This window comes from Rattus norvegicus, chromosome 20 (assembly GCF_021556685.1).
Source record: "Rattus norvegicus strain SHRSP/BbbUtx chromosome 20, alternate assembly SHRSP_T2T, whole genome shotgun sequence".
NCBI classification, from domain to species: domain Eukaryota; kingdom Metazoa; phylum Chordata; class Mammalia; order Rodentia; family Muridae; genus Rattus; species Rattus norvegicus.
Genome location: NC_141553.1, coordinates 11,615,763 through 11,641,517, shown reverse-complemented (window position 1 = coordinate 11,641,517; position 25,755 = coordinate 11,615,763). Strand labels below are relative to the sequence as shown.

Genomic DNA, 25,755 nt, shown 5'->3' with positions numbered 1-25,755 from the left:
TTCTTTGAGTATCTTGGCCTGTGTACTGTTCAGATGTTATGAATTTCTTGAGGGTGGTATCCCGTTGGGTCTTGTTTTTCTAAATCGCACTCAGATGATCTTTCTTTTAACTGACAAATCAAGACTGTTCACGTTCAGAGTCATTGATGAAGGTGCGGTCTCATGCCTGTCATGTTCCTGCTTTTCTTCTAGTTGTTCTGTGCTCTTTGTTTCTTTCCTTCCTCTCTCTTTCGTCTGTGCAGTTAATGGCTTGTAGAACTGTGTATATTTTCTCTTGGTTAGGGTTTGACTTCTGTGAAGAGATACCATGACCAATGCAACTCTTATAAAAGACAACATTTAATTGGGGCTCGCTTACAGGTTCAGAGATTCAGTCCATTATCATCATGGTGGCTGTACACCACATTTCAGGGTCTCAGGACAAGGATAAACCCTCCCCTCCCCTTCCTTTCTCTCCCCTCCCCTTCCTTTCTCTCCCTAACCCTTTCCCCTCCCCTCCCCTTCCTTTCTCCCCCCTCCCCTTCCTTTCTCTCCTTTCCCCTTTCCCCTCCCCTCCCCTCCCCTCCGTGGCACACCTCTTCCTCATAATGAAACCCTTTCTGTGGATGTATCAGAGACACTCGGTGAGCCCCAAGACAGGAAAGCACAGCCCAGTCCCAGAGGAGGTAGAACTGGGATCCCAGTATCAGAGCATGGAACAAGGGGACAGGAGCTGCCCAGGACCTGTGTAAGGACTCTAAGCCTCAGAGCTGAAGGCACAGAGCCTGTGGAGAAGGATGACAGTCACTATGGAGACAGAGTAGATCAGAGGAAGCTTTATTGATGTGTAGAGCTCTAGAGTGGTACAGCTGACCACAGCAGCAGGGTCATCCAGACAGGAAGGGACAGGAAGGAGAAGCCAGCGACCTGGGACTTGGTGGAGTCAGAACATGCTGGGCCTTCTAAGGGGCAGATCTACACTCAGGTTTCTCCTCAGACTTTATACATCTGTCTTCTGAGCTGTGCCTGCATGAGTGTCAACTACAGGCTGTTGGAGTTACAGTCCTGTGCCCTGCTGCTTTCATGGGACCTGGCACTCGGCAGCTGGACTTCTGACCTAGCAGGCCTGTCTGGAGCAGGCAGGGCGGCACAGCAGGGACACACAGGAGGCTGGGCGACAGCAGTTGGGCTGGCAGGAGGAGGCACAGCAGGAGGAGGTGGGCACACAGCAGGCAGGTCTGCACACAGGGCGGCACAGCAGGGACAGGCTGGAGCAGGGCTTGCAGCACACAGGCTTGCAGCACACAGAAGCACAGCAGGAGGGCTGGCAGCAGGAGGAGGAGGAAGAGCAGATGGGTGTGCAGCACACAGGCCTGCAGCAGACAGGCACACAGCAGGAGGGCTGGCAGCAGGAGGACTGGCAGCTAGACTGCTGGCAGCAGGAGCCAGAGCAGATGGGTGTGCAGCACACAGGCTTGCAGCAAAGGGTCACACCACAGGGCTGCTGGCAGGGGGAAGAGGTGCAGCAAGAGGGCTCACAGCTAGACTGCTGGCAGCATGAGGAGGAAGCACCACAGCAGACTGGCACACAGCAGACAGGCTTGCAGCAAAGGGTCACACCGAAGGACTGCTGGCAGGGGGAGCAGGTGCAGCAAGCTGGCTGGCAGCTAGATTGCTGGCAGCATGAGGGTGTGCAGCAGGAAGACTGGCAGCAGGGGCTGGACACACAGCTCACTGGGGTGCAGAGGAGGCAAGGGGTTGGGGCACAGCAGCTGGGGGCACAGCAGCTGGCCTGGCAACAGCTGGGGACACAGCAAGGAACACAGCAGCTAGTCTGGCAGCAGCTGGGGGCACAGCCACAGGGCTCACAGCAGCTCTCTGGGCAGTCGTCCACCTGCCAGGAGGAGTTGGTGCAAGCGTCAGAGCAGACAGACATGGTGGAGGCGGCCATGGCGGGGTTGGCTGGGAGTTGGGAGTGTGTGTTGAGTGACTGTGTGAGTGTTGGGGGAGTGTGTGAGTGTGTGTCTGAGGTGCTCCCAGCTCTGGGCTTTTATCCTCAGGGTGTGTTTTGCTGCAGGAGGCTCTGCACACTTTCCTTTCCTTGTTCCTGGAGGGAGCTCTGTGGGACTCAGTCATTAAGTCCTGTTGTGCTGGTTGCTCTAACAATCAACACATCTGAAGGGAAAGCACAGACTTCCTGGGCTGACCCTGTGCCCTCTGCCTCATGGCTCCTGCCAGGGACTTGGTGATGAGTGCTGTGCTCTAAGACTATTGTGTCCTCCAGCCCTGTCCTCAGAGGGATGGTCCAACCTGCTGGGTGAGGTGATGGGCCATCACAGACTTATCTCCCCTGCATCCCGGACCAGCCCTGTGGCCAGAGCATCCCACTCACAGCCTCTGCTTTCCAGCATCCTGGACAGTGTCCAATGCCTGGGCTCAGGGCTGCCCCAGAAAACAGTAGACAGAGGTGCATGCAGGGTAACAAGGGAGCAGAGATCAGCACTTGCTGCGCTGAGTAGGCCTCCTGTGCCACACAGTGTGGGCTTTCTGCCTTTCATACATGTTGGAGCTTCTCACACAACCTCTGTTCTATTGATACACACAAGTGCATGTCTGACAGGTCTCTTCAGCATCTGGGCTCAGAGCCGTGCTGGAGTGTTGTGATAGCCACATTTCGTGACACCTCTGCACCTCTGCCAGTGACCTGCAGTTTCTCCTGACCTCAGCTGAGGATCCCCAGCCTCCCCTAATTTCATAAGGCTTTCCATGGGCCTTTCAGACCCCACTCTCTACTCCCCATTCCTCTAGCCTCATCCTCAGCCTCTGTGGAGGTCAAAAGTCAGAGGTCAGAGGTCAGAGGTCAGATACCAGCCCTTAAACAGGCAGCTGAAGAAGACCACGGCAGAGGACAGCACTAGAAACACATTTTTTAAAATGAGAGCCATTGGGCCTCAAAGCCTGGCCTCTGGGAGCCCGTGGAGAGATGTCCTGGTTCGCGTGTCGTTTGAGCCGTTGAACATGACATTTCCATGTTTATCCGATCACGGCTGTGTCCGGAGTTCATTCCTTATGACTGAACAATATTCTCTTATTTGGCTGCATCACAGTTCAGCTCTGAGAGTGATGGGAACCTCTGTGGGGCAGTGAGCAGCTCTGCTAGGAATATTCTTACAGTCCCGTTTGAACATATCACCCACTCCTTGGCAGAGACCTATGGGCAGACAGAACAGCTCAGCCATGTGATTCCGTGTTTAGCCTTGGGGAGACTACAGGGCTGTGTCCAGTCTGTGTCCCCTGACAGTGCCCAGCGCTGCTGATCTCCACAGCCTCCTCTGCCGTCAGGTGTGTGTTTAGTTACAGCTGCCGCAGGGGTGCACCGGCTTCCCGCTGTCCTTTCCAGTTCATCCCTCATGACCTGGCATGGGCTCCAGGTACTGTGTGTGTGTGTGTGTTTGTGTGCGCATACACGTGTGCATGTGTGTGAATATATGTATGTATAAGTCTAAGTTTTGTGTATGAGTAAGTCTATATGTGTATGTGCATGTGTAAGTATATGTGTGTATATGTATACTTATAACTATAGCTTTATGTGTAACATAAGTATATGTGTATATCTGTGCATATATTTATTTGTAAGTCAGTGTGCATGTGTAAGTCTATGTGTGTATTGGTACATATAAGTGTATATGTAAGTGTAAGTGTATGTGTCAGTGTATTGTGTGCATATGCATATGTGTAAGTTGGTATGTGTGTGTAGTATATATGTATGTAAGTGTATGTGTGTGTAAGTGAATGTGTAAGTATATGTGTAAATTTATGTGTAAGTGTAAGTGTATGTGTGTGTATAATTATAAGTGTTTATGTAAATGTATGTGTATTTTTAAGTGTAAATTTATGTGTATTATTCTTTAAGGAGTGGCCCCTGAACCCCTATGCCCTCCTTAGGATTGCACTGACTGTTTAAGAAATTAGTTTGGACAATCCTATGTCTTAGATCGAGTTGTGTCTCCTGTCATGGGGTTGTTGATGGATTCTGGGCAGCAGTTTCCCTGGACCATCAGTGTTCTGAGGGTCATCATTGAAATCTCTAACAATGTCCTCTGCTGTCCACGGCTATCTTAATCTTGGTGGCTTAATTGCTCTTCTCTTCTGTCCCTTGTGTTTTTGTGACTTGTCTGAGACGCCACAGTTGAGGCTTCAGTCAGGAGATTGGTTTTATGCCTTCTTCTAAAATCTCATAGGTCTAGTTCATGTATTTGATTTTCTGACCCATTTTGAAATTTTTTCTTTTTTGGTGCAGCATTAGTGTATAGCATTGTGTTCACCATGCGACTGTCCCAGAACCACTTATGGAAGAGACTGTCTTTACTCACCGTGTGCTCTGTCACTGTTGGTAGAAATCAGGTGATTGGGCTTAGTCCACTGATGGTCCCACTCTTCATCTCTGCTGCAGAAGCAGCATGGCCATGGTTTTGACCCAAAGGGCTTTACAGTTGGTAATCGTATTCTTTATGGACTAATGGCTTAGGCTCTGTCCTCCAGTTCAGTGCTGAGTGGATGTGGACATCAACACCTTGTTCCTGACCTTAGGAAGGGTCCAGGGCAGGCTTCATGGGTGTCCTGTGTTACACTGAGGATGTTCTGTTAGATGACTTGTTGAGTGTCTTTACTAGGAAGGGGTGTCAGATTTTTCTAGGCATCATTTTGTCCATGACTGAGATGGGAGTGAGGTTCCTCAGTCCCCTGCAGTAGAGCACCCAGGTCTCCAAAGCTGCTGAGTCAGCTCTGTGTTCCTCGCCTCCCAGCCTGCACTGTGCAATCCTTTCCTATGCTGCTGGGCTCAGTCTGAGCGTTGTGTGGGTGAGGAGTGGGAGTGGGAGAGTTCATAATTCTTTTCTAAATGTTTGCTGTTGTTCCTCTCTAAAGCTATCAGCCCTGGGCTCTTCCTGCATGGATGGTCTTTCACTGTGCTTAACTTCTCTGACTGTCTCAGGTCAAATCGGTGGGCCTGGGCCACTTCGTACACTCTAGACCTGAGGCACTGATGGATAAAAGTGCAAGAGACACCTGAAACAGTAACCACTGTGATCTGGGTAACAAAATCAGAGTAGACAGGATGTGCTGGGGAGCCAAATATTTAGGAAACAATGTAACACTAAAGATCAACACAGAGTTCAAACTATGTAACCAGACCACCTGGTTATCATTACACAGACACCAATCTATATGAAGGTGAACTGGAAAGAACCCAACAGCTCTGGTACAGTGAGGATAGCTGGCCATATCTGAAAGCCATTGTTAGTGCAGTACCGTGAAAAGAAGGAATAGAATTGCTGGAGAGACAGGTCAGTGGTTAAGAGCTTTTCTAGAGGTCCTCAGCTCCATTCCCAGCAACCAGATACTGGCTCTCTACCATTTATAATGGGATGTCATGCTCTCTTCTGGTGTATCTGAAGACAGCTACAGTGTACTCATATACATAAAATAAATAAATCTTTTGAAGAAGATAATAGAAGGAATAGGAGGGCTCAGAGAACACTGTGCACAGCAACACAGAACACCCAATACAATAGCAGCTTCCCCCACCCTGCAGTTTGACTCACACCTTAGGTCAAAGGCATCTCAATGAATTTGAAATTGTTGAGACCATGTGAGGCATCGTCTCACGATGGAAGGAAATAGAAACCAAAACAGAAAAACCTGGTGAGGTCACACCAATCTGTAGAAGTGGAAGACATATTTAGATAGTCAGAGTGTCAGGGAAGGGTCTGAAAGATACAAGAGGCACTGAGATGCAGCCAAAACATCGCAAGAGGTAAACTCATAGCCATGAAGGAAGAGCCCAGACCAGTCATCTAAGCCCCCACCTCGAGGAACGAGGAGCAGGAAGCACAAACAACCCAGAGTCAGCAGTACATAGGAAATACAGATTACAGCCAATCATGGAGGTCAGAGGGAAAACAGCCTCGGGAAACAGGGCAACAAAAAGCAACACTGGCTGATGTTTAACCCAAGGAAAGGAAAAGGAGGCGTAAATAACTAAAACCATAGGTGGACACGGGATCATGGATGTGTGTCTACATAAGCAAGATGGAGTAGACGGAAGAGCACCCTGAACCATGTGCCCTGTCACAGTGGCTGGTGACAAAGGAGGGAACTCAGGCATCAGGGGCAGACTCCATGCAGTCTAGAGACCAGGTATAGACAGACCTCATTTTCTCCTGTGCCTTCAGATGCTATTCCGAGTCCTTTCTGATATGAATATAAAAAAAATCAACTATTACAGTGCACTTCTGTGAGCCATGAGCTCCCCCAACTATCCAGAAATACTTTACTTTCTCCTCTCCTCCCCTCCCCTCCCTTCCCCTCCCCTCCCCTCCCCTCCCCTCCCCTCCCCTCCCCTCCCCTCCCCTCCCCTCCCCTCCTCACTTCTCTTCTCTTCTCTTCTCTTCTCTTCTCTTCTCTTCTCTTCTCTTCTCTTCTCTTCTCTTCTCTTCTCTTTTCCTTTTGTGTAACAGAGGTTTGATCCTGGTTTCCTGTACCGGTCCCTCATGCATTCCGTGTTGGAGTAGCTAAAATATCATAGTACTTTTGTACATTTTCTCTTGTTTTCAGAAAAGGTCGTTACTAGGTTGGCTTTGAACTTGTGATCTTCCTGCTTCAGCTTTCTAAGTAGTTGGGGTGTAGGTAACAACTATCACGGACACCTCGCCATTTGGTCTGAATGGTAGTTTGCTGTCCACTCCTGAGTAGACTGTCTCCTTCCTAGCCTATAAGCATGAGACACCATTGCCCCTTGGCCTTGGATTCAGGTGAGAGATGAGTTTCTAACTGGCACTGTTTTCTTGTAGTAACTGCATCAGAGTGTGTCTTCTCAGTGACTTTTGAGTTTCTTCTCCCTGGAGTTCATTGTGCTTTGTGGACATGAGGCCCACGAGCCCTGTCACTTTGGGGAAGGTTTTCAGTTATTTCTGGAAATATGTCAACTATCTTTTATTGGCATAGCTTACCCTTGAGCTTTACATCTTAGCTGTAAAGGGCACATTTCGATGGAATGGCAGGCACAGTGTGGAGCTCTCATGAGCATGGAGCCACATAGCCCCTTCCCCATGTAAAACACAAAAGAAGGGGCTGGAGAGATGGCACAGTCCTTAAGAGTGCTGGCTGTTCCTCCAGAGGTCCCGAGTTCAAATCCCAGCAACCACATGGTGGCTCACAACCATCTGTAATGGGATCCGATGCCCTCTTCTGGTGTGTGGTGTGTCTGAAAACAGCTACAGTGTACTCATATAAATAAAATAAAGAATTCTTAAAAAAAAAAAACACTGTGTGTTCGTGCGTGTGTTTGTACCCGAGTGCATGGGTGCACCAATGTGTGCATATAGAGGATAGAGGAGAATTCTTAGAAGTCAGTTCTCTTCTGCCACTTGGTGGGATCTCAGGCTGCAACTCAGTCTGCCAGAGCCTCACCCAAGCACCTCTACCCACTGGGCCATCCCACCAGCTGGAGCATAGTGTTGTGACACATCTATGTTCAGTGATGCTCTATTCACAGTGGGAAGGAAATGGGCTCACCTTAGTGTCCATCACCTACTAGAGAATGAAGTCTGCATATGTGTACAGTGGAATTTTACAGGGGACATGGAATCTGAAGGAATTGTAGGAACTGGAAAAGTATCATACTGAGTGAGGCACACGGGTTCAGAAAGGCAAATGAATTATGTGAAACCTCTCTCATATACAAAGTGTAACTTCTTATGTCTCTATGTGCGTACTTCCATGGGACTGAGTGTGAATGGAGCTTGGGAAACTAGAAAGGGGGTCTGGGGGGTGGGGAGGCACTCATACAGAGTGGAGGGGTAGCTGAATATGTTATATAGAAGCAGAAGGATGATTTGGAGGTAGAGTGGGTTAAGCAAGCAAGGGGCAGTAAGGGGGAATGGGGTGTTTACCAAAGCTAATTGTATATGCAGGTGCCATAAGGAAGCTTGCCTTACTCTGGGAGTCATCCAAATAAAACGTGCTGCTGAGTCTGAGCATTTGTAATTCCCAAGTTTTGCTTTCTGATGCTTTCAGATGCACAGTGTGATCAGAAAAGACGTGGGGTGAGATTTTGGCGGTGTGTGGTTTGTTAAGACTTGTTTTGTACCCTCTGATCTGGCCTATGCTAGGTAGAGAAAGTTCCATGTGCCGAAGGAAAGAATGTGTATGCTGTGGCTATTGGAATGTTCTGGAGATGTCTGTCAAGTCCAGGAATGTTCTGGAGGTTTCTGTGAAGTCCTTTAACCTGCTGTTCCAGTAGCTCATGCTTTTGTGGATTTTTGCTTGCACCACCCACTGCCAGGGCGGCCGCTGCACAGCACAGATGCTCATTATCAGGTTTTATCTCCTTGTTGTTCAAAGGCTGCTTGCTGTGTGAGGTGGGAGGACCACCACAGGGTGCATATGGGTTAATAGTCAGGTGTCTTCATGATCAACTGACCCCTTGGTCGTTATTTTGTTACACGTCTATCTCTTTCTTCTGCTTGTCTTAATTCTGTTTTGTCAGATGTAAGCATAGGCACTCCTGTGGTCTTCAAGTTCCATTTCCCCACAAAGCCACTTTTATGCCCTTCTTTGAGGCTCTTGGCCTGTGTGCTGTTCAGATGCTGGGAATTTCTTGAGGGTGGTATTCTGTTAGGTCTTGTTTTTCTAAATCGCACTCAGATGATCTGTCTTTTAACTGACAAATCAAGACTGTTCACATTCAGAGACATTGATGAAGGTGCGGTCTCATGCCTGTCCTGTTCCTGCTTTTCGTCTAGGTGTTCTGTGCTCTCTGTTTCTTTTCTTCCTCTCTCTTTCCTCTGTGCAGTTAATGGCTTATAGAACTGTTAATATTTTGTCTTGGTTAGGGTTTTACTTCTGTGAACAGATACCATGACTAATGCAATTCTTATACAGGCCACATTTAATTGAGGCTGGCTTACAGATTCAGAAATTCAGTCCATTATCATCACGGTGACTGTGACACTGAGTTTCAGGATCTCAGGAGAAGGATAAACCCTCCCCTTCCCTTCCATTCCCTCATCTCATATCTGCAGCACACTTCTACCTCGTAATGAAACCCTTTCTGTGGATGTATCAGAGACACTGGGTGAGCGCCAAGACAAGAAAGCACAGCCCAGACCCAGGAGGTGGAACCTGGATCCCAGTATCAGAGCAGGGAACAAGGGGACAGGACTTGTCCAGAATCTGTGTAAGAACTCTAAACCTCAGAGCTGAAGGGACAGAGTCTCTGGGAAAGGATGACAGTCACTATGGAGACAGAGGAGATCAGAGGAAGCTTTATTGATGTATAGAGCTCTAGAGTGGTACAGCTGACCACCAGCAGGGTCATCAAGACAGGGAGGGACCCAAAGGTGAAGCCAGCAACCTGGGACCTGGTAGAGAAGGAACATGCTGGTCTAACTGAGTGGTGTAGCTATACTCAGGTTTCTCCTCAGGCTGTATACATCTGTCTTCTGAGCTGTGCCTGCATGAGTGACAAGTAAGGCTGGTGGAGGTACAGTCCTGTGCCCTGCTGCTTTCATGGGTCCTGGCACTCAGCAGGTGGACTTGTGTCCAGAGCAGGCCTGTCTGGAGCAGGCAGGGCGGCACAGCAGGGACACACAGGAGGCTGGGCGACAGCAGTTGGGCTGGCAGGAGGAGGCACAGCAGGAGGAGGTGGGCACACAGCAGGCAGGTCTGCACACAGGGCTGCACAGCAGGGACAGGCTGGAGCAGGGCTTGCAGCACACAGGCTTGCAGCACACAGGAGCACAGCAGGAGGGCTGGCAGCAGGAGGAGGAGGAGGAAGAGCAGATGGGTGTATAGCACACAGGCCTGCAGCAGACAGGCACACAGCAGGAGGGCTGGCAGCAGGAGGACTGGCAGCTAGACTGCTGGCAGCAGGATTCAGAGCAGATGGGTGTGCAGCACACAGGCTTGCAGCAAAGGGTCACACCACAGGGCTGCTGGCAGGAGGAGGAGGTGCAGCAAGAGGGCTCACAGCTAGACTGCTGGCAGCATGAGGAGGAAGCGCCACAGCAGACTGGCACACAGCAGACAGGCTTGCAGCAAAGGGTCACACCACAGGGCTGCTGGCAGGGGGAGCAGGTGCAGCAAGCTGGCTGGCAGCTAGACTGCTGGCAGCATGAGGGTGTGCAGCAGGAAGACTGGCAGCAGGGGCTGGACACACAGCTCACTGGGGTGCAGAGGAGGCAAGGGGTTGGGGCAGAGCAGCTGGGGGCACAGCAGCTGGACTGGCAACAGCTGGGGACACAGCAGCTGGGGGCACAGCAAGGAGCACAGCAGCTGGGCTGGCAGCAGCTGGGGGCACAGCTGCAGGGCTCACAGCAGCTCTCTGGGCAGTCGTCCACCTGCCAGGAGGAGTTGGTGCGAGCATCAGAGCAGACAGACATGGTGGAGGCGGCCATGGCGGGGTTGGCTGGGAGTTGGGAGTGTGTGTTGAGTGACTATGTGAGTGTTGGTGGAGTGTGTGAGTGTGTGTCTGAGGTGCTCCCAGCTCTGGGCTTTTATCCTCAGGGTGTGTTTTGCTGCAGGAGGCTCTGCACACTTTCCTTTCCTTGTTCCTGGAGGGAGCTCTGTGGGACTCAGTCATTAACTCCTGTTGTGCTGGTTGCTCTAACAATCAACACATCTGGAGGGAAAGCACAGACTTCCTGGGCTGAGCCTGTGCCCTCTGCCTCATGGCTCCTGCCAGGGACTTGGTGATGAGTGCTGTGCTCTAAGACTAATGTGTCCTCCAGCCCTGTCCTCAGAGGGATGGTCCAACCTGCTGGGTGAGGTGATGGGCCATCACAGACTTATCTCCCCTGCATCCCAGACCAGCCCTGTGGCCAGAGCATCCCACTCACAGCCTCTGCTTTCCAGCATCCTGGATAGTGTCCAATGCCTGGGCTCAGGGCTGCCCCAGAAAGCAGTAGACAGAGGTGCATGCAGGGTAACAAGGGAGCAGAGATCAGCACTTGCTGTGCTGAGTAGGCCTCCTGAGCCACACAGTGTGGGCTCTCTGCCTTTCATACATGTTGGAGCTTCTCACACAACCTCTGTTCTATTGATACACACAAGTGCATGTCTGACAGGTCTCTTCAGCATCTGGGCTCAGAGCCGTGCTGGAGTGTTGTGATAGCCACAGCTCGTGGCCCCTCTGCACCTCTGCCCGTGACCTGCAGTTTCTCCCGACCTCAGCTGAGGATCCCCAGCCTCCCCTAATTTCATAAGGCTTTGCATGGGCCTTTCAGACTTCACCCTCTACTCTCCATTCCTCCAGCCTCATCCTCAGCCTCTGTGGAGGTCAAAAGTCAGAGGTCAGAGCAGATACCAGCCCTTAAACAGGCAGCTGAAGAAGACCATGGCAGAGGACAGCACTAGAAACATATTTTTTAAAGTGTGAGTCTTTGAGCCTCAAAGCCTGGCCTCGGGTGTCCATGGAGATGTGTCCTGGCTGGTGTGTCCCTTGAGCCATTGAACTTGACATCACCATTTTTATCCCATTATGGCTCTGCCAGGAGTTCCTTCCTTATGACTGAACAATATTCTCTCATGTGGCTGCATCACAGTTCAGCTCTGAGAGTGATGGGAAGTTGGTCTGTTTTCACCTCTGTGGGGCAGTGAGCAGCTCTGCTAGGAATATTCTTACAGTCCCGTTTGAACATGTCACGGACTCCTTGGCAGAGACCTGTGGGCAGACAAAACAGCTCAGCCATGTGATTCCGTGTTTAGCCTTGGGGATACTACAGGGCTGTGTCCAGTCTGTGTCCCCTGAGAGTGCCCAGCACTGCTGATCTCCACAGCCTCCTCTGCCGTCAGGTGTGTGTTTAGTTACAGCTGCCGCAGGGGTGCACCGGCTTCCCTCTGTCCTTTCCAGTTCATCCCTCATGACCTGGCATGGGCTCCAAGTACTGTGTGTGTGTGCGTGTGTGCACAGGTGTGTGTGTGTGTGTGTGTGTGTGTGTGTGCGAGCACTGGTATGCATGTTCATGTATGTATGTATAAGTCTATGTTTTGTGTCTGTGTGTGTATGTGTAGTTGGATGTGTGTGTGAGTATATGTGTGTGTATGTGTACATATGTGTATATGTCAGTGTAAGTTTATGTGTATGCATAACTATAAGTGTTTATATACATGTATGTATATGTTTAAGTGTAAGTATCTGTGCATTTTCTTTAAGGAGTGGCCATTGAACCCCTGTGTATACTTTAGGACTGCACTGACTATTTAAGTAATTAGTTTGTCTTAGATCAGGTTGTCTCTCCTGTAATGGAGTTGTTGATGGATCCTGGGCAACTCGTTCTCCAACCATCACTGTTCTGAGCCTCATTATTGAATTCTCTAGCAATGTCCTCTGCTGCCCACTGCTTTCTTGATCTTGGGTATTTAATTTCTCTGCTCTTGTGTCCCTTGTGTTTTTGTGACTTGTCTGAGATACCACAGTTGAGGCTTCAGTCAGGAGATTGGCTTCTATGCCTTCTTTTAGGATTGCATAGCTCTAGTTCATGTATTTGGTTTTCTCATACATTTTGAATGTTTTTTATTTTTTGGTGCAGCATTAGTGTATGTTCAGCATGTGATGTCCCAGAACTGTTCATGGAAGACACTGTCCTTTGCTCACTGGGTGATCTGGTGCTGTTGTTAGAGAACAGGTGATTGGACTTAGTCCACTGATGTTAACACCCATCATCACTGCTGCTGGAGCATCACGATGGCTTTGATCCCAAGGACTTTACAGCTGGTAATCCTATTCTTTATTGCCTAATGGCTTAGGCTCGGGCTCCAGTGCAGTGCTGAGTGGAGATAGACATCATACCTTGTTCCTGACATTAGGAAGGTCCCACTTTGCACTGAGAATATTATGTTTGACGGATTGCTGAGTGTCCTTACTAGGAAGGGGTGTCAGATCTTTCTAGGCATCTTTTGTCCATGATTGAGATGGAAGTGAGGTTCCTCAGTCCCCTGCAGTAGAACACCTAGGTCTCTAAAGCTGCTGAGTCAGCTGTGTGCTCCTCGGCTCACAGCCTGCCCTGTGCATTCCTTTCCTATGATGCTGGGCTCAGTCTGAGTTTGTAGTGTGTGTGTGTGGGGGGGAGGGAGTGGTAGTGGGAGAGTTCATAATTCTTTTCCAAATGTTTGCTGTTGTTCCTCTCTAAAGCTATCAGCCCTGGGCTCTTCCTTCATGGATGGTCTATCATTGTGCTTAACTTCTTTGACTCTCTCAGGTCAAATCCACTCCCCTGGGCCACTTCATACACTTTAGACCTGAGGTACTTATGGATAAAAATGCAAGAGACACCTGAAACAGTAACCACCGGAGCTGGGTAACAAGATCATAGTAGCCAGGATATGCTGAGGAATCAAATGGTTAGGAAACAATGTAATACTAAAGATCAACACAGAGATCAATTTATGTAACAAGACCACGTGATCATCATTCCATAGACCCCAATCTATATGAAGTTGAACAGGAAAGAAGGGAACAGCTCTGGTACACTGAGGATAGCTGGCCATATCCGCAAGCCATTGTTAGTACAGTACTGTGAAAAGAAGAAATAGAATTGCTGGAGAGACTACTCAGTGGTTAAGAGCCTTGACTGCTCTTCCCGAGATACTGAGTTCAATTCTGAGCAACCATATGATGGCTTACAACCATCTGAATGAGATCTGATGCCCTCTTCTGGTGTGTCTGAAGACAGCTACAATGTGCTCATATAAATAAATAAGCTTTCCAGGGACTAAGCCACTACCTAAAGACTATACATGGACTGACCCTGGACTCTGACCTCATAGGTAGCATTGAATATCCTAGTAAGATCACCAATGGAAGGGGAAGCCCTTGGTCCTGCTAAGACTGAACCCCCAGTGAACGTGATTGTTGGGGGGAGGGCGGCAATGGGGGGAGGATGGGGAGGGGAACACCCATGAAGAAGGGGAGGGGGAGGGACTAGGGGGATGTTGGCCCGGAAACCGGGAAAGGGAATAACACTCGAAATGTAAATAAGAAATACTTAAGTTAATAAAAAAAAGTAATAAAAAAAAGAAATGCCAAAAAAATAAATAAATAAGCTAAATAAATCTTTTAAGAAGAAGATTATATAGGATAAGGAGGGCTTGGAGAACACCATGCACAGCCAGGTAAAACATGCAAAGCAGCACCAGCTTCCCACACCCTGGAGGTCGGCTCACAGCTTAGGCCAATAGCATCTTGATGAACTTGAACTTGTGGAGATAATATGAGATATCATCTCACAATAGAAAGAAATAGAAACCAAAACAGAAAGAGAACTGGAGATTTTACACTAATCTGTAGAATTAGAAGACATATTTAGATAGCCAAGCAGTCAGGGGGGAGGGTGGAAGAAACATGAGGCACTGGGATGTGGCCAAAACAGCACAAGAGGTAAATTCATAGCCAGGAAGGAAGAGCCCAGACCAGTCATCTAAACCCACAACCTGAGGAACCAGGAGCAGGAAGCACAAACAACCCAGAGCCAGCAGCACATAGGAAATGCAGATTTGAGCCAGACATGGAGGTCAGAGGAAAACAGCCTCGGGAATGAGGGCAACAAAGAGCAACAGTGGACGATGTTCAACCCAAGGAAAGGAAAAGGAGACGTAAATAACTAAAATGACAGGTGGACACAGGGTCATGGATGTGTGTTTACATAAGCCAGATGGAGTAGACAGAAGAGCACCCTGAAGAATGTAGCCTGTCACAGCGACTGGTGACATAGGAGGGAATTGAGTTGCAGGGAAAAACCCCATGCAGTCTGGTGACCAGTTGTAGACAGACTTCATTTCCTCCCGTGCGTTCAAATGCTATTCTGAGTTCTGTCTGTCATGAATAAAAACAAGCCTCTATTACCGAACATTTCTGTGAGCTATGAGCTCCCCTACCTATGCAGAAATAGCTTCATTTTTCCTCATTTCTTTTTCTTTTGCATAACTTAAGCCTGGCCTCCAGCACTTTCCCCCAAGCGTTCCATGCTGTCATAGTTAAAAGATCTTAGCACTTTTGTATATTTTCTCTTGTTTCCAGATAAGGTAATTTCTAGATTGACTTCAAACTTGTGATTCTCCTGCTTCAGCTTTCGAAGTAGTTGGAATGTGGATAACAGATCTCATGGACACCTCTCCATGTTTTTGCTTAAAGGGCAGTTTGCTGCTGCCCACTCCTGAGTAGACTGTTTCCTCCCTATCCTATAAGCACACCACACCATTGCCTCCTGGCCTCAGATTCAGGTGAGAAATGAGCTTCTAACTGGTACCATCGTCTTGTAGTAACTGCATCAGAGTGTGTCTTTTCAGTGACTTTTGAGTTTCTTCTCCCTGGAGTTCACTGTGCTTTGTGGACATGAAGTTCCAAGAGCCCTGTCACTTTGGGGAAGGATTTCAGTTATCTCTGAAAATATGTCAACTATGTCTTATTGGCATAGCTTACCCTATAGCTTTACCATCTTAGTTGTAAGGGCACATTTCGATAGAACGGCAGACACAGTGTGTGGCTGTCATGAGCACTGAGCCCCATAGTCCCTTCCCCATGTAAAAACACAAAACAAGGGGCTGGAGAGATGGCCCAGAAGTTAAGAGTAGTGGCTGCTCTTCCAGAGGTCCTGAGTTCAATTCCCAGCAGCCACATGGTGGCTCACAACTGTCTGTTATGGGACCTGGTAACTTCTTCTGGCATGTAGGTGTACCTGCAGATAGAGCCCTGCTGTAAAATAAATAAATCTGAAAAAATAAATTTGAAATGCTAAAAACAATCAGGAAGTAAAACCAAAACCAAAACCAAAAACAACACAAGAAATCTGTGTCCCTCTCTGATGCTCCCTCTGTAGCCTGGGGAACCTCAGTCTTGCTCTCAGTCGCTGATATTGAGTGAGGCCACACAGGTTCGAAAGACAAATGAATTATATGAATTCTCACTTATATTCGGAGTGTAACTTCTTATGTTTCCATGTGTGCACTTCTGTGGGTCTGAGTGTGTATGGAGCTTGGAAGACTAGGAAGGGGACTTAGTGGTTGGTAGTCATTCAGACAGAGTGGAGGGGTAGCTGAACATGTTATATAAAAGTAGAACAATCCAGAGGTGGAATGTTTTAAGCAGGCAAGGGGCAGTAAGGGGGATGGGTTGTTTACCAAAGCTAAGTGGATATGCAGGTGCCATAAGGAAGCTTGCTACTCTGGGAATCATTGAAATAAAATGTGCTGCTCAGTCTCTGAGCATTTGTAATTCCCAAGTTTTTCTTTCTGATTCTTCCAGATGCACAGTGTGATCAGAAAAGACATAGGGTGATATTTTGGCGGTGTGTGGTTTGTTAAGACTTGTTTTGTACCCTCTGATCTGGTCTATGCTAGGTAGAGAAAGTTCCATGTGCCAAAGGAAAGAACGTGTATGCTATGGCTGTTGGAATGTTCTGGAGATGTCTGTCAAGTCCAGGAGTGTTCTGGAGATGTCTGTCAAGTCCAGGAATGTTCTGGAGATTTCTGTCAAGTCCAGGAATGTTCTGAAGATGTCTGTCAAGTCCAGGAATGTTCTGCAGGTGTCTGTCATGTCCTTTGATCTGCTGCTCCAGTAGCTCATGCTTTTGTGGATTTTTGCTTGCACCACCCACTGCCAGGGCGGCCGCTGCACAGCACAGTTGCTCATTATCAGGTTCTATCTCCTTGTTGTTCAAAGGCTGCTTGCTGTGTGAGGTGGGAGGACCACCACAGGGTGCGTATGGGTTAATAGTCTGGTGTCTTTATGATGAACTGACCCCTTGGTCGTTATTTGGTTACACGTCTATCTCTTTCTTCTGCTTATCTTAATTCTGTTTTGTCAGAAGTAAGGCTAGGCACTCCTGTAGTCTTCAAGTTCCATTTCCCCAAGAAGCCACCTTTATGCCTTTCTTTCTGGCTCTCAGTCTCTGCCTTGTTCAGATACTGGGAATTTCTTGAGGGTGGTATTCTGTTAGGTCTTGTTTTTCTAAATCACACTCAGATGATCTGTCTTTTACCTGACAAATCAAGACTGCTCACATTCAGAGTCATTGATGAAGGTGCAGGCTCATGCCTGTCCTTTTCCTGCTTTTCGTCTAGTTGTTCTGTGCTCTTTGTTTCTTTTCTTCCTCTCTCTTTCCTCTGTGCAGTTAATGGTTTATAGAACTGTTAATATTTTGTCTTGGTTAGGGTTTTACTTCTGTGAACAGATACCATGACTAATGCAACTCTTATACAAGACAACGTTGAATTCTGGCTAGCTTATAGATTCAGAGATTCAGTCCAGAGATTCAGAGATTCATGGTGACTTTGACACTGAGTTTAAGGATCTCAGGAGAAGGATGAACCCTTCCCTCCCCTTCTTTCCCCTTCCCCTCCCCTCCGTGGCACACCTCTTCCTCATAATGAAACCCTTTCTGTGGCTGTATCAGAGACACTCGGTGAGCCCCAAGACAGGAAAGCACAGCCCAGTCCCAGAGGAGGTAGAACTGGGATCCCAGTATCAGAGCATGGAACAAGGGGACAGGAGCTGTCCAGGATCTGTGTAAGGAGTCTATGCCTCAGAGCTGAAGGGACAGAGCCTGTGGAGAAGGATGACAGTCACTATGGAGACAGAGTAGATCAGAGGAAGCTTTATTGATGTGTAGAGCTCTAGAGTGGTACAGCTGACCACAGCAGCAAGGTCATCCAGACAGGAAGGGACATGTAGGAGAAGCCAGCAACCTGGGACTTGGTGGAGGCAGAACATGCTGGGCCTTCTAAGGGGCCAAACTATACTCAGGTTTCTCCTCAGGCTGTATACATCTGTCTTCTGAGCTGTGCCTGCATGAGTGACAAGTAAGGCTGGTGGAGGTACAGTCCTGTGCCCTGCTGCTTTCATGGGTCCTGGCACTCAGCAGGTGGACTTGTGTCCAGAGCAGGCCTGTCTGGAGCAGGCAGGGCGGCACAGCAGGGACACACAGGAGGCTGGGCGACAGCAGTTGGGCTGGCAGGAGGAGGCACAGCAGGAGGAGGTGGGCACACAGCAGGCAGGTCTGCACACAGGGCTGCACAGCAGGGACAGGCTGGAGCAGGGCTTGCAGCACACAGGCTTGCAGCACACAGGAGCACAGCAGGAGGGCTGGCAGCAGGAGGAGGAGGAGGCAGAGCAGATGGGTGTGCAGCACACAGGCCTGCAGCAGACAGGCACACAGCAGGAGGGCTGGCAGCAGGAGGACTGGCAGCTAGACTGCTGGCAGCAGGAGCCAGAGCAGATGGGTGTGCAGCACACAGGCTTGCAGCAAAGGGTCACACCACAGGGCTGCTGGCAGGGGGAGGAGGTGCAGCAAGAGGGCTCACAGCTAGACTGCTGGCAGCATGAGGAGGAAGCACCACAGCAGACTGGCACACAGCAGACAGGCTTGCAGCAAAGGGTCACACCGCAGGGCTGCTGGCAGGGGGAGCAGGTGCAGCAAGCTGGCTGGCAGCTAGACTGCTGGCAGCATGAGGGTGTGCAGCAGGAAGACTGGCAGCAGGGGCTGGACACACAGTTCACTGGGGTGCAGAGGAGGCAAGGGGTTGGGGCACAGCAGCTGGGGGCACAGCATGGGGGCTCACAGTAGCTCTCCTGGCAATTGTCTGCCTGCCAGGAGGCACCTGTACAGATGCTGGGCGAGCAAATCCGGCTACCACAGCTCAAATTACTGGAGCAGACAGATGTAGTGGATGCAGCGATCACGCAGGTCCTTGTGCAGCAGGTGTCAGCCATGGTGGGGGTTGGACCAGGACGGGTGCCTGTGTGAGTGTGAGCTCAAGTGTGTGTGTGTGTGTTGTGTGTGTGAGGTACCCAGCCCTGGGGTTTTTATGTCCCTCCCTCCCGTGTATGTTTCCTCATGGAGCAGCTTCTTTCCTTTCCTTGTTGATCATCTTGTTCCCAGACAACACAGCCAGTTTATGACTGGGAGCGTAGGTCACAGCAGGGTCAAGGCACATCCTTATCCTGAGAGGGACCATGGGACAACTTGACTGGGTGGAGCTGGGACCTGAGAACTCTCCCCTCCCCACAGCCCCAGCCTCTCTCACACTGTCCCCAGGAAGACAAGCTCTATCAGACAAGATTCTCACTGGCCCAGTGCCATGTCCTTCCATGCTGCAGAACCCTCTGTTCCTGCAGACAATGGCCACCCCACAGACTTTTTGTTGACAACTTATTACAATAGCATGCTATTCTGTGGCTGTTGTTGTTGTTTTAGTGTTTGTCTTTAGATATGACCCAATTCCCTACCGTGGAGGACAACATTCTGGTCTCTCACCCTCTGGGGGCCCCTCCTCCCATTCTGGAGGCAATACTGCCTCAGTTTCCCTTAAATCAGAGTGTTGCTGGAATTGCCAACCCTAATAAGCCTGGATAAAAACATACAACCCATATTTAATTGTAAGCCATATGCCTAGATCGGGCAGATCTAACGCTACACAAACTTATTCCCCGGCTGTAAGATCCCTCGCTACTTGTGGTCTCTCCTGGCCATGCGGTTCTGGTCCATCTTCTCTTCTCCTCCTTTTTCTCAGTTCCTCCTCTCTCTCCTGCATGTTTTTCCTCTCCTTCTACCTGCCCCCACTCTCAAGCTTCTAGTCCCACCTTTCCCCTCCATGGCCCGATCACCAGCTCTAGCCTTTTCTTGACCAGTTAACTGGGGGAGAAGGTTCACATGAGATCATCATATTCTCAGTATGATGGTCTGCTCATCATGGGGAACCCCTCTTGAGGAACCAGTATTAACATCAGAATACAGACAGCATCAGGCAAACCCCCTACCTCAGGGCACCCGCCATTTATTATTTAGTGATACTTTATTTCCTATCTATTTCAGCATTCTCTTCATTGAGTTTTTCAGTGTAAGGGGGGCAGGTTTAATCTCTGCATTCATATGAGTTTCAGTTTGAATTTTTCCCTCCTCTTGGAGCTGATCACTTCTTCTGTTTGTGTTTGTTTTCTTATACTCCGGCCATTACACCTACCCAGACTGTCCCCTAAGTGTCCCCAAGCCCTGAGGACAAACACCTCCAGGCACTGATCATGTTACTTCTTGTAAACATCCCTTCTAGTATTCTGAATTCACAGGCCAGCTCTGGCTCTCCCCTCAACTCTGACTGGCCCTCAGCCCTGGTATCCCTCAGGCCTGGCATCTCTCAGCTCTTGGCCCTCTGTCTCAGTCAGGGTTTCTATTGCTAAGGTGAAACATCGTGACCAAAAATCAAGTCGGGGAGGAAAGGGTTTATTCAGCTTACACTTCCACATGGCTGTTCATCACCAAAGGAAGTCAGGACCGGAACTCACATAGGGCAGGAACCTGGAGGCAGGGGCAGAGGCCTCAGAGGGCTGCTGCTTACTGCCTTGCAACCACGGTGGGCTGGGCCCTCCCCCACTGATCACTAATTGAGACAACACCTTACAGCTGGATCTCATGGAGGCATTTCCTCAACTGAAGCTCCTTCCTCTCTCATGACTCTGGCTTGTGTCAGGCTGACACAAAAGCAGCCAGTCCACCATCCCTCGGTGTTTGACCCTCCCTAAGCCGGAGCCCCTGTGTACACACTCAGCCCTTAGCCTTCCCTTAGCTTTGCTGTTGATATCCGGAATCTCCCTCATTGTTTCTCTGGCTTTTCCTTTCTCTGTCTTCTGTGGTGGCTCCTTGTGAGCTCTTTCTGGGTCGGTGCCCTTATTTCGGTAGAACACATCCTCTGGAGGCCTTCTGGGAGCGCACACAGGGGTTCCATTCTTCTGATCCAAGGCACGAACTGCAATCCAATTTTCCAAGCACCATTTGTTCAAAAGGCCATCTTTCCCCTGAGATATTTTGGCATTTTTTTATTTGGGGGAATGGGGCCCAAAGGTCAACATTGAGAGCCTTCCTCTATAACCCTCCACCTTAGTTTTTTTGAGACAAGGTCTCTCATGGAAGCTCCCTGGTGCTAAGGGTAAAGATGCTTGCCTCTCTACCCATATTGCACCTTGGTGCTGGGAATCCACTCGGGTCCTCATGGTTGCACAGAAAGCACCTTACCCACTGAGCCATCTCTCTAGCCTGCTGGCACTCTTTTGGCTATAACTGGGTCTTCTATTTAACTAGCCTACGCAGCTACCTCTGTGCTGGCACTACACTGCTTTTGGCACTTATAACTGTTGCGCGGGTTGAGATGAAGCATCGTGACACCTCCAGCACTGATCTCTGTGTTCGGGTGACTTTAAAAACTCAAGGTGTCAAGCTGGAGGAGTGTGGTGGCACACACTTTTTGTCCCAGCGGTGGGTCTGTGAGTTTGAGGGCAGCCTGATCTACAGAATTCCAAGACAGCCAGGGCTACACAGAGAAACCGTGACTCCAATATAGATAGATAGATAGATAGATAGATAGATAGATAGATAGATAGATAGATAGATAGAGATATCTACATACATACATAGGGAGATGATAGATAGATAGATGATAGATAGATGATAGATAGATAGATAGATAGATAGATAGATAGATACATGCATGCATACATACATACATACATTATACATACATGGATGAATGAATGGATAGATAAATAGCTGGATGGATAGATAGTCTTTTTTGTTTCATTGTGAATTTTCGGACTTGTTATCCTATTTCTTCAGAGAAGGCTATTGGGATTTTGATGAGCAGTACATTGACTTTTGTATCACAACCACCTTCACCCTACTGATTCTGGGCTCTATGATGGGGGATGTCCTCCCTTCCACTGGAGCCCCTCCTCCTTTCTTCCTTCCACCTTCTTGGTTTATTTACAAGTAGTTTGGTTCTTGAGGCATCTATAAAGGAGATCCTGATTATTCTTGATTTCTTTCTCTACTTGTTCATCATTGTGATATGGGAAAGGAACAGTTTTATACCGTAACTTTATATCCTGTTATTCTGCTAGAATTTTTTTTTAAATCAGATTTAAGCGTTTCTGATGGAGTCATTGGGTGCTTTTATGTAAGAACACTGTCTAGAAATGAGGACGCTTTGGTTTTTTTCCTCTCCTATTTGTATTCCGTCTTCCTTCCTTTCTTTCCTTCCTTCCTTCTTTCTTTCTTTCTTTCTTTCTTTCTTTCTTTCTTTCTTTCTTTCTTTCTCTGTCTTATTGCTGTGACTATGAAATCAGACAACGTATATGTGTGCAAAGGAGTGCAGTAAACAACCCACTGGGATGGATGCTCTGTTGTTAGGGGTAGTGGTAGTTATTGTGAGAGAGAGAGAGAGAGAGAGAGAGAGAGAGAGAGAGAGAGAGAGAGAGAGAGAAAGAGAGGGGGGAGACAGACAGAGAGAGACAAAGAGAGACGGAGAGACAGAGAGACAGAGAGAGGGACACACAGCGAGAGAGAGAGAGAGTGGTGGGAGGACAGCCAGAATTATCTGTAAGAGTCCAGAGCAGAGAAAGAACCACACAAACAAGCGAAATGTAGAAGACTAGACATGGCCAGAGCTATCTGTGAGAGAAGGGAGGATAGCGAGAAAGAATAGTGGAGACATTGACATCCTCAGGGCTGGGGTAAAAATCTTGTCATTATATAGAGAGCAGTGTGGTATCTGAGAGGAGGGAAGCCTGCAGAGGTGAGAAGGGCCAAGATGCTAGTGTTGGGGCTTTGGGATGTGTAATGAGTGTTTGTGAATAGGGGCTACAGGAGCCCAGAGGCCCTCATAGGCTTTCATATGCCAGAGGCAAGGGAAAGGACTCCTTTTGACAGAAGGGGAACTCACTCCATAAGTTCTTGAACAATGTTGGCTTTATCTGATTGCCAGAAATCCTTCTATAGTCCTGTTCAAGGTGGCCCAGGGTTATCAATCATTTCTGGATATATGAACAGTCTGAGATCTAACAGTCCCTAACATCTGCTCCGTTCTTGCTTTTAGATCTTTCTTCGCTATTAAGTACGATGTGGGCTGGAAGTATATAGCATTTTGTGTTGAGGTAGGCCGTGCCATTCCTAATTTCTTTAGGGCTTTTGGATACGAATGGATGTTGAATGTCGTCAAGGGCATGTGTCTAGAGGGTCATGGAATTCTGACCTGTACCCTGCAGAGCCAAGTCATTTCAGTCAGAATAGTCACCTAGAGAGAAAAGTAGGTGTAGAAGGAACCCTTGTGCAAATTGATCAGATTGTCGAAGACAGCCTCTACTTCAGTGGGACAATTCTGAGGAGTCTAGAAGGTTCTGGCTGGTGGGAAATAGGGTGATAACCATAAAAAGAGGGGGTTGGTCCTGGAAGCCAGGGACAGAGAGAAGATTGTTTAGAAGCTGCAGTTTGAGAAATTGGAAGGTAGCCCTGTCCAATCATTGTAGAAGTAAGACAAGGATTCATGGGATTTCTGGGTACACTACTCCTTGTTTTAGATTTATGGAATTTATCTGTGTGCGTGCGTGTTTAACCCGCATGTATCTATGTATCACGTGCATGCCTGGTGCCCGAGGAGGTCAGAAGAGGGAGGGTGTGCCCTGGAACTGGAGCTATAGACTGTTGTGCATTGCCAAATAGGTGCTAGGAACCTAGCCCCGGTCCCCTGCAAGGATGTCAAATATTCTTAAACATCGAGCTACCTCTCTAGCCCCTCCTCTTTGGAGGTTTAATGTGAGCACTCCACAGCTGTTCACTTACCTCTCAGAACCACCTTTGCTGTGTCCTGAAGGTTCTCATAAATTGTTTTTCCACTTTTATCTGATTATAGGATTTTTTTTTTTTTTTTGGTTCTTTTTTTCGGAGCTGGGGACCGAACCCAGGGCCTTGCGCTTCCTAGGTAAGCGCTCTACCACTGAGCTAAATCCCCAGCCCCGATTATAGGAATTTTTAAGTTTCTTCTCTGGTGTTTTTAGTGACCCACTGGTCATTAAAAAGTGTATAGAAAAATGGGTTTTCTTGCTATTGGTTTATGTTTTTGTTGTATTATGATCTTCAAGAAATGATTTTGATTTTTTGGAATTTGTTAAGTCTTGGTTTATTATATAAAATGAGATCTATTTTTTAAGTTCTATGTATTTCATGGGTCATGAAATGTGCATTTCATGGCTGTCAGGTAGAACACTCTGCAGGTGCCTGTTAAGGCCATTTGATCTGTGGTGCATTTTAACTGTGACTTTTCTTTGCTCATATTTTGCCTCAAGGATCATCTGTTGGAGAGAACTGATCAATGATCACATCCATGTATCTGGGCATGTATGACCCTTTATTATGTACAGTCATGGTTGCTTTTTTTTTTAACTGAGTTGCACTGGTTAGTTTTAGTAAGTATTAACTTGTCACAACCTAAGATCACCAGGGAAGAGATTCTTAATGAGGAATTACCTTGATCAGATTGGCCTGTGAACTTGTCTGTGAGAGTTGTCTTGATTGCTAATTGGTATATGAAGAACCAGCCCATTGTGGGCAGCACCATTCCTTAGGCAGGGATGTATGAAGAGCTAGCCCATTGTGGGCAGCACCATTCCTTAGGCAGGGGATCTTGAATTACACGAAAGAGGAGAAAGCAAGCAAGGATTCATGTGTTTATATTCTCTTTTTCTTTCTCCCTCCCTCACCGTGTAGTGTGTGTGTGTGTGTGTGTGTGTGTGTGTGTGATTTCTTGACTAGGGATATAATACTTAAAGTTCCTATCTTAAGTTACCTACAGTGATGAACCGTAAGCTAAAATTTTAGGCTAAATAAATCCCTTCTTCCCATAACTTGCTTTATGTCAGAGTATTTATCAGAGCAATAGAAACCAGAACATAGATGCATCAAGACAATATATTCTTACATTTATTTATTTAATATTTATTTATTTATTGTGTATGCGTACACATGTCAGTGTGTGTGTGTGTGTGTGTGTGTGTGTGTGTGTGTGTGTGTGTAGGTCAGTGTGCAGAAGTAGGTTCTCTCCATGTGGTTCCCAAATATCAAACTCAGGCTTAGTGGCAAGCTCTTTTACCCACCGAGCCAGCTCACTGGCCCCAAAGATGTTTCTGGACCACAACAATCAGCTTGAGCATCTGATGTAACCGAGTGGTCTGAGTCTTTAATTTAACCTGAGGTTGTTTACATTCACAGTCACTGGTAAGTGGCATTTACTGAGTCCTGTGATTTTGTTTGGTGTTTCCTATTGGTTTTAAATACTGCTGAGCCTTTTCTCTCCCTCTTCTTGAAGGGGTTTGCTGGTCACTGAGTTGAACATTTGACTTTTGCCCTTGTTCTCCCGCAGTCGTTCATTCCAGTCACTCATGGTCATGGGAAGGTGGTGCTTAACCCGCCGCCTTTCCCTGGAAGTCAGTATATGTAATATCCTATAAATATGTATATTACAGAATTTTATTATTTATTTTATCATGATTAATCATTATCATCATTTTTTTTCTGGTCTGAATTTGCCAGTATTTTAACTGTCATTGTCTTTCTATAAACAACTGATTGGTTTTGTTTACTTCTACAATTCCTTCCTTAATTATTTGTTTGTTTATTTTGTGTGTGTGTATGTATGTGTATGTGTGTGTATGTGTGTGTATGTGTGTATGTGTGTGTGTATGTGTGTATATGTGTGTGTATGTGTGTGTATATGTGTGTATATGTGTATGTGTGTGTATATGTGTGTATGTGTGTATGTGTGTATATGTGTATGTGTGTGTATATGTGCGTGTATGTGTGTGTATGTGTGTATATATGTGTGTGTGTATGTGTGTGTATATGTGTGTATGTATGTGTGTATATGTGTATGTGTGTGCATATGTGTGTGTGTGTGTGTGTG

At 47.8% G+C, this 25,755-nt stretch overlaps 4 protein-coding genes across 5 annotated transcripts in view; 1 reads left to right on the top strand and 3 right to left on the bottom strand.

Moving 5' to 3' along the window:
• Positions 1–25,755, top strand: part of Tspear (thrombospondin-type laminin G domain and EAR repeats) — a 172,923-nt gene that overhangs the window by 70,762 nt on the left and 76,406 nt on the right. The window lies entirely within an intron of this gene.
• Krtap10-8 (keratin associated protein 10-8) lies at positions 809–1,971 on the bottom strand. Its single transcript, XM_087598792.1, has one exon. It carries the CDS (start codon positions 1,928–1,930, stop codon positions 1,097–1,099), a length of 834 nt encoding a protein of 277 aa, XP_087454918.1. The 5' UTR covers positions 1,931–1,971; the 3' UTR covers positions 809–1,096.
• Krtap10-10 (keratin associated protein 10-10) lies at positions 9,489–10,451 on the bottom strand. Its single transcript, XM_087598689.1, has one exon. The coding sequence runs from the start codon at positions 10,434–10,436 to the stop codon at positions 9,564–9,566; it is 873 nt and encodes a 290-aa protein (XP_087454815.1). The 5' UTR covers positions 10,437–10,451; the 3' UTR covers positions 9,489–9,563.
• LOC147998572 (uncharacterized) lies at positions 17,816–18,745 on the bottom strand. The gene has a single exon (XM_087598690.1). It carries the CDS (start codon positions 18,743–18,745, stop codon positions 17,891–17,893), a length of 855 nt encoding a protein of 284 aa, XP_087454816.1. The 3' UTR covers positions 17,816–17,890.

Coding starts and splice junctions, on each gene's coding strand:
- LOC147998572 (XM_087598690.1), bottom strand. CDS start 18,745: ATGGCTGACACCTGCTGCACAAGGACCTGCGTGATCGCTGCATCCACT.
- Krtap10-10 (XM_087598689.1), bottom strand. CDS start 10,436: ATGGCCGCCTCCACCATGTCTGTCTGCTCTGATGCTCGCACCAACTCC.
- Krtap10-8 (XM_087598792.1), bottom strand. CDS start 1,930: ATGGCCGCCTCCACCATGTCTGTCTGCTCTGACGCTTGCACCAACTCC.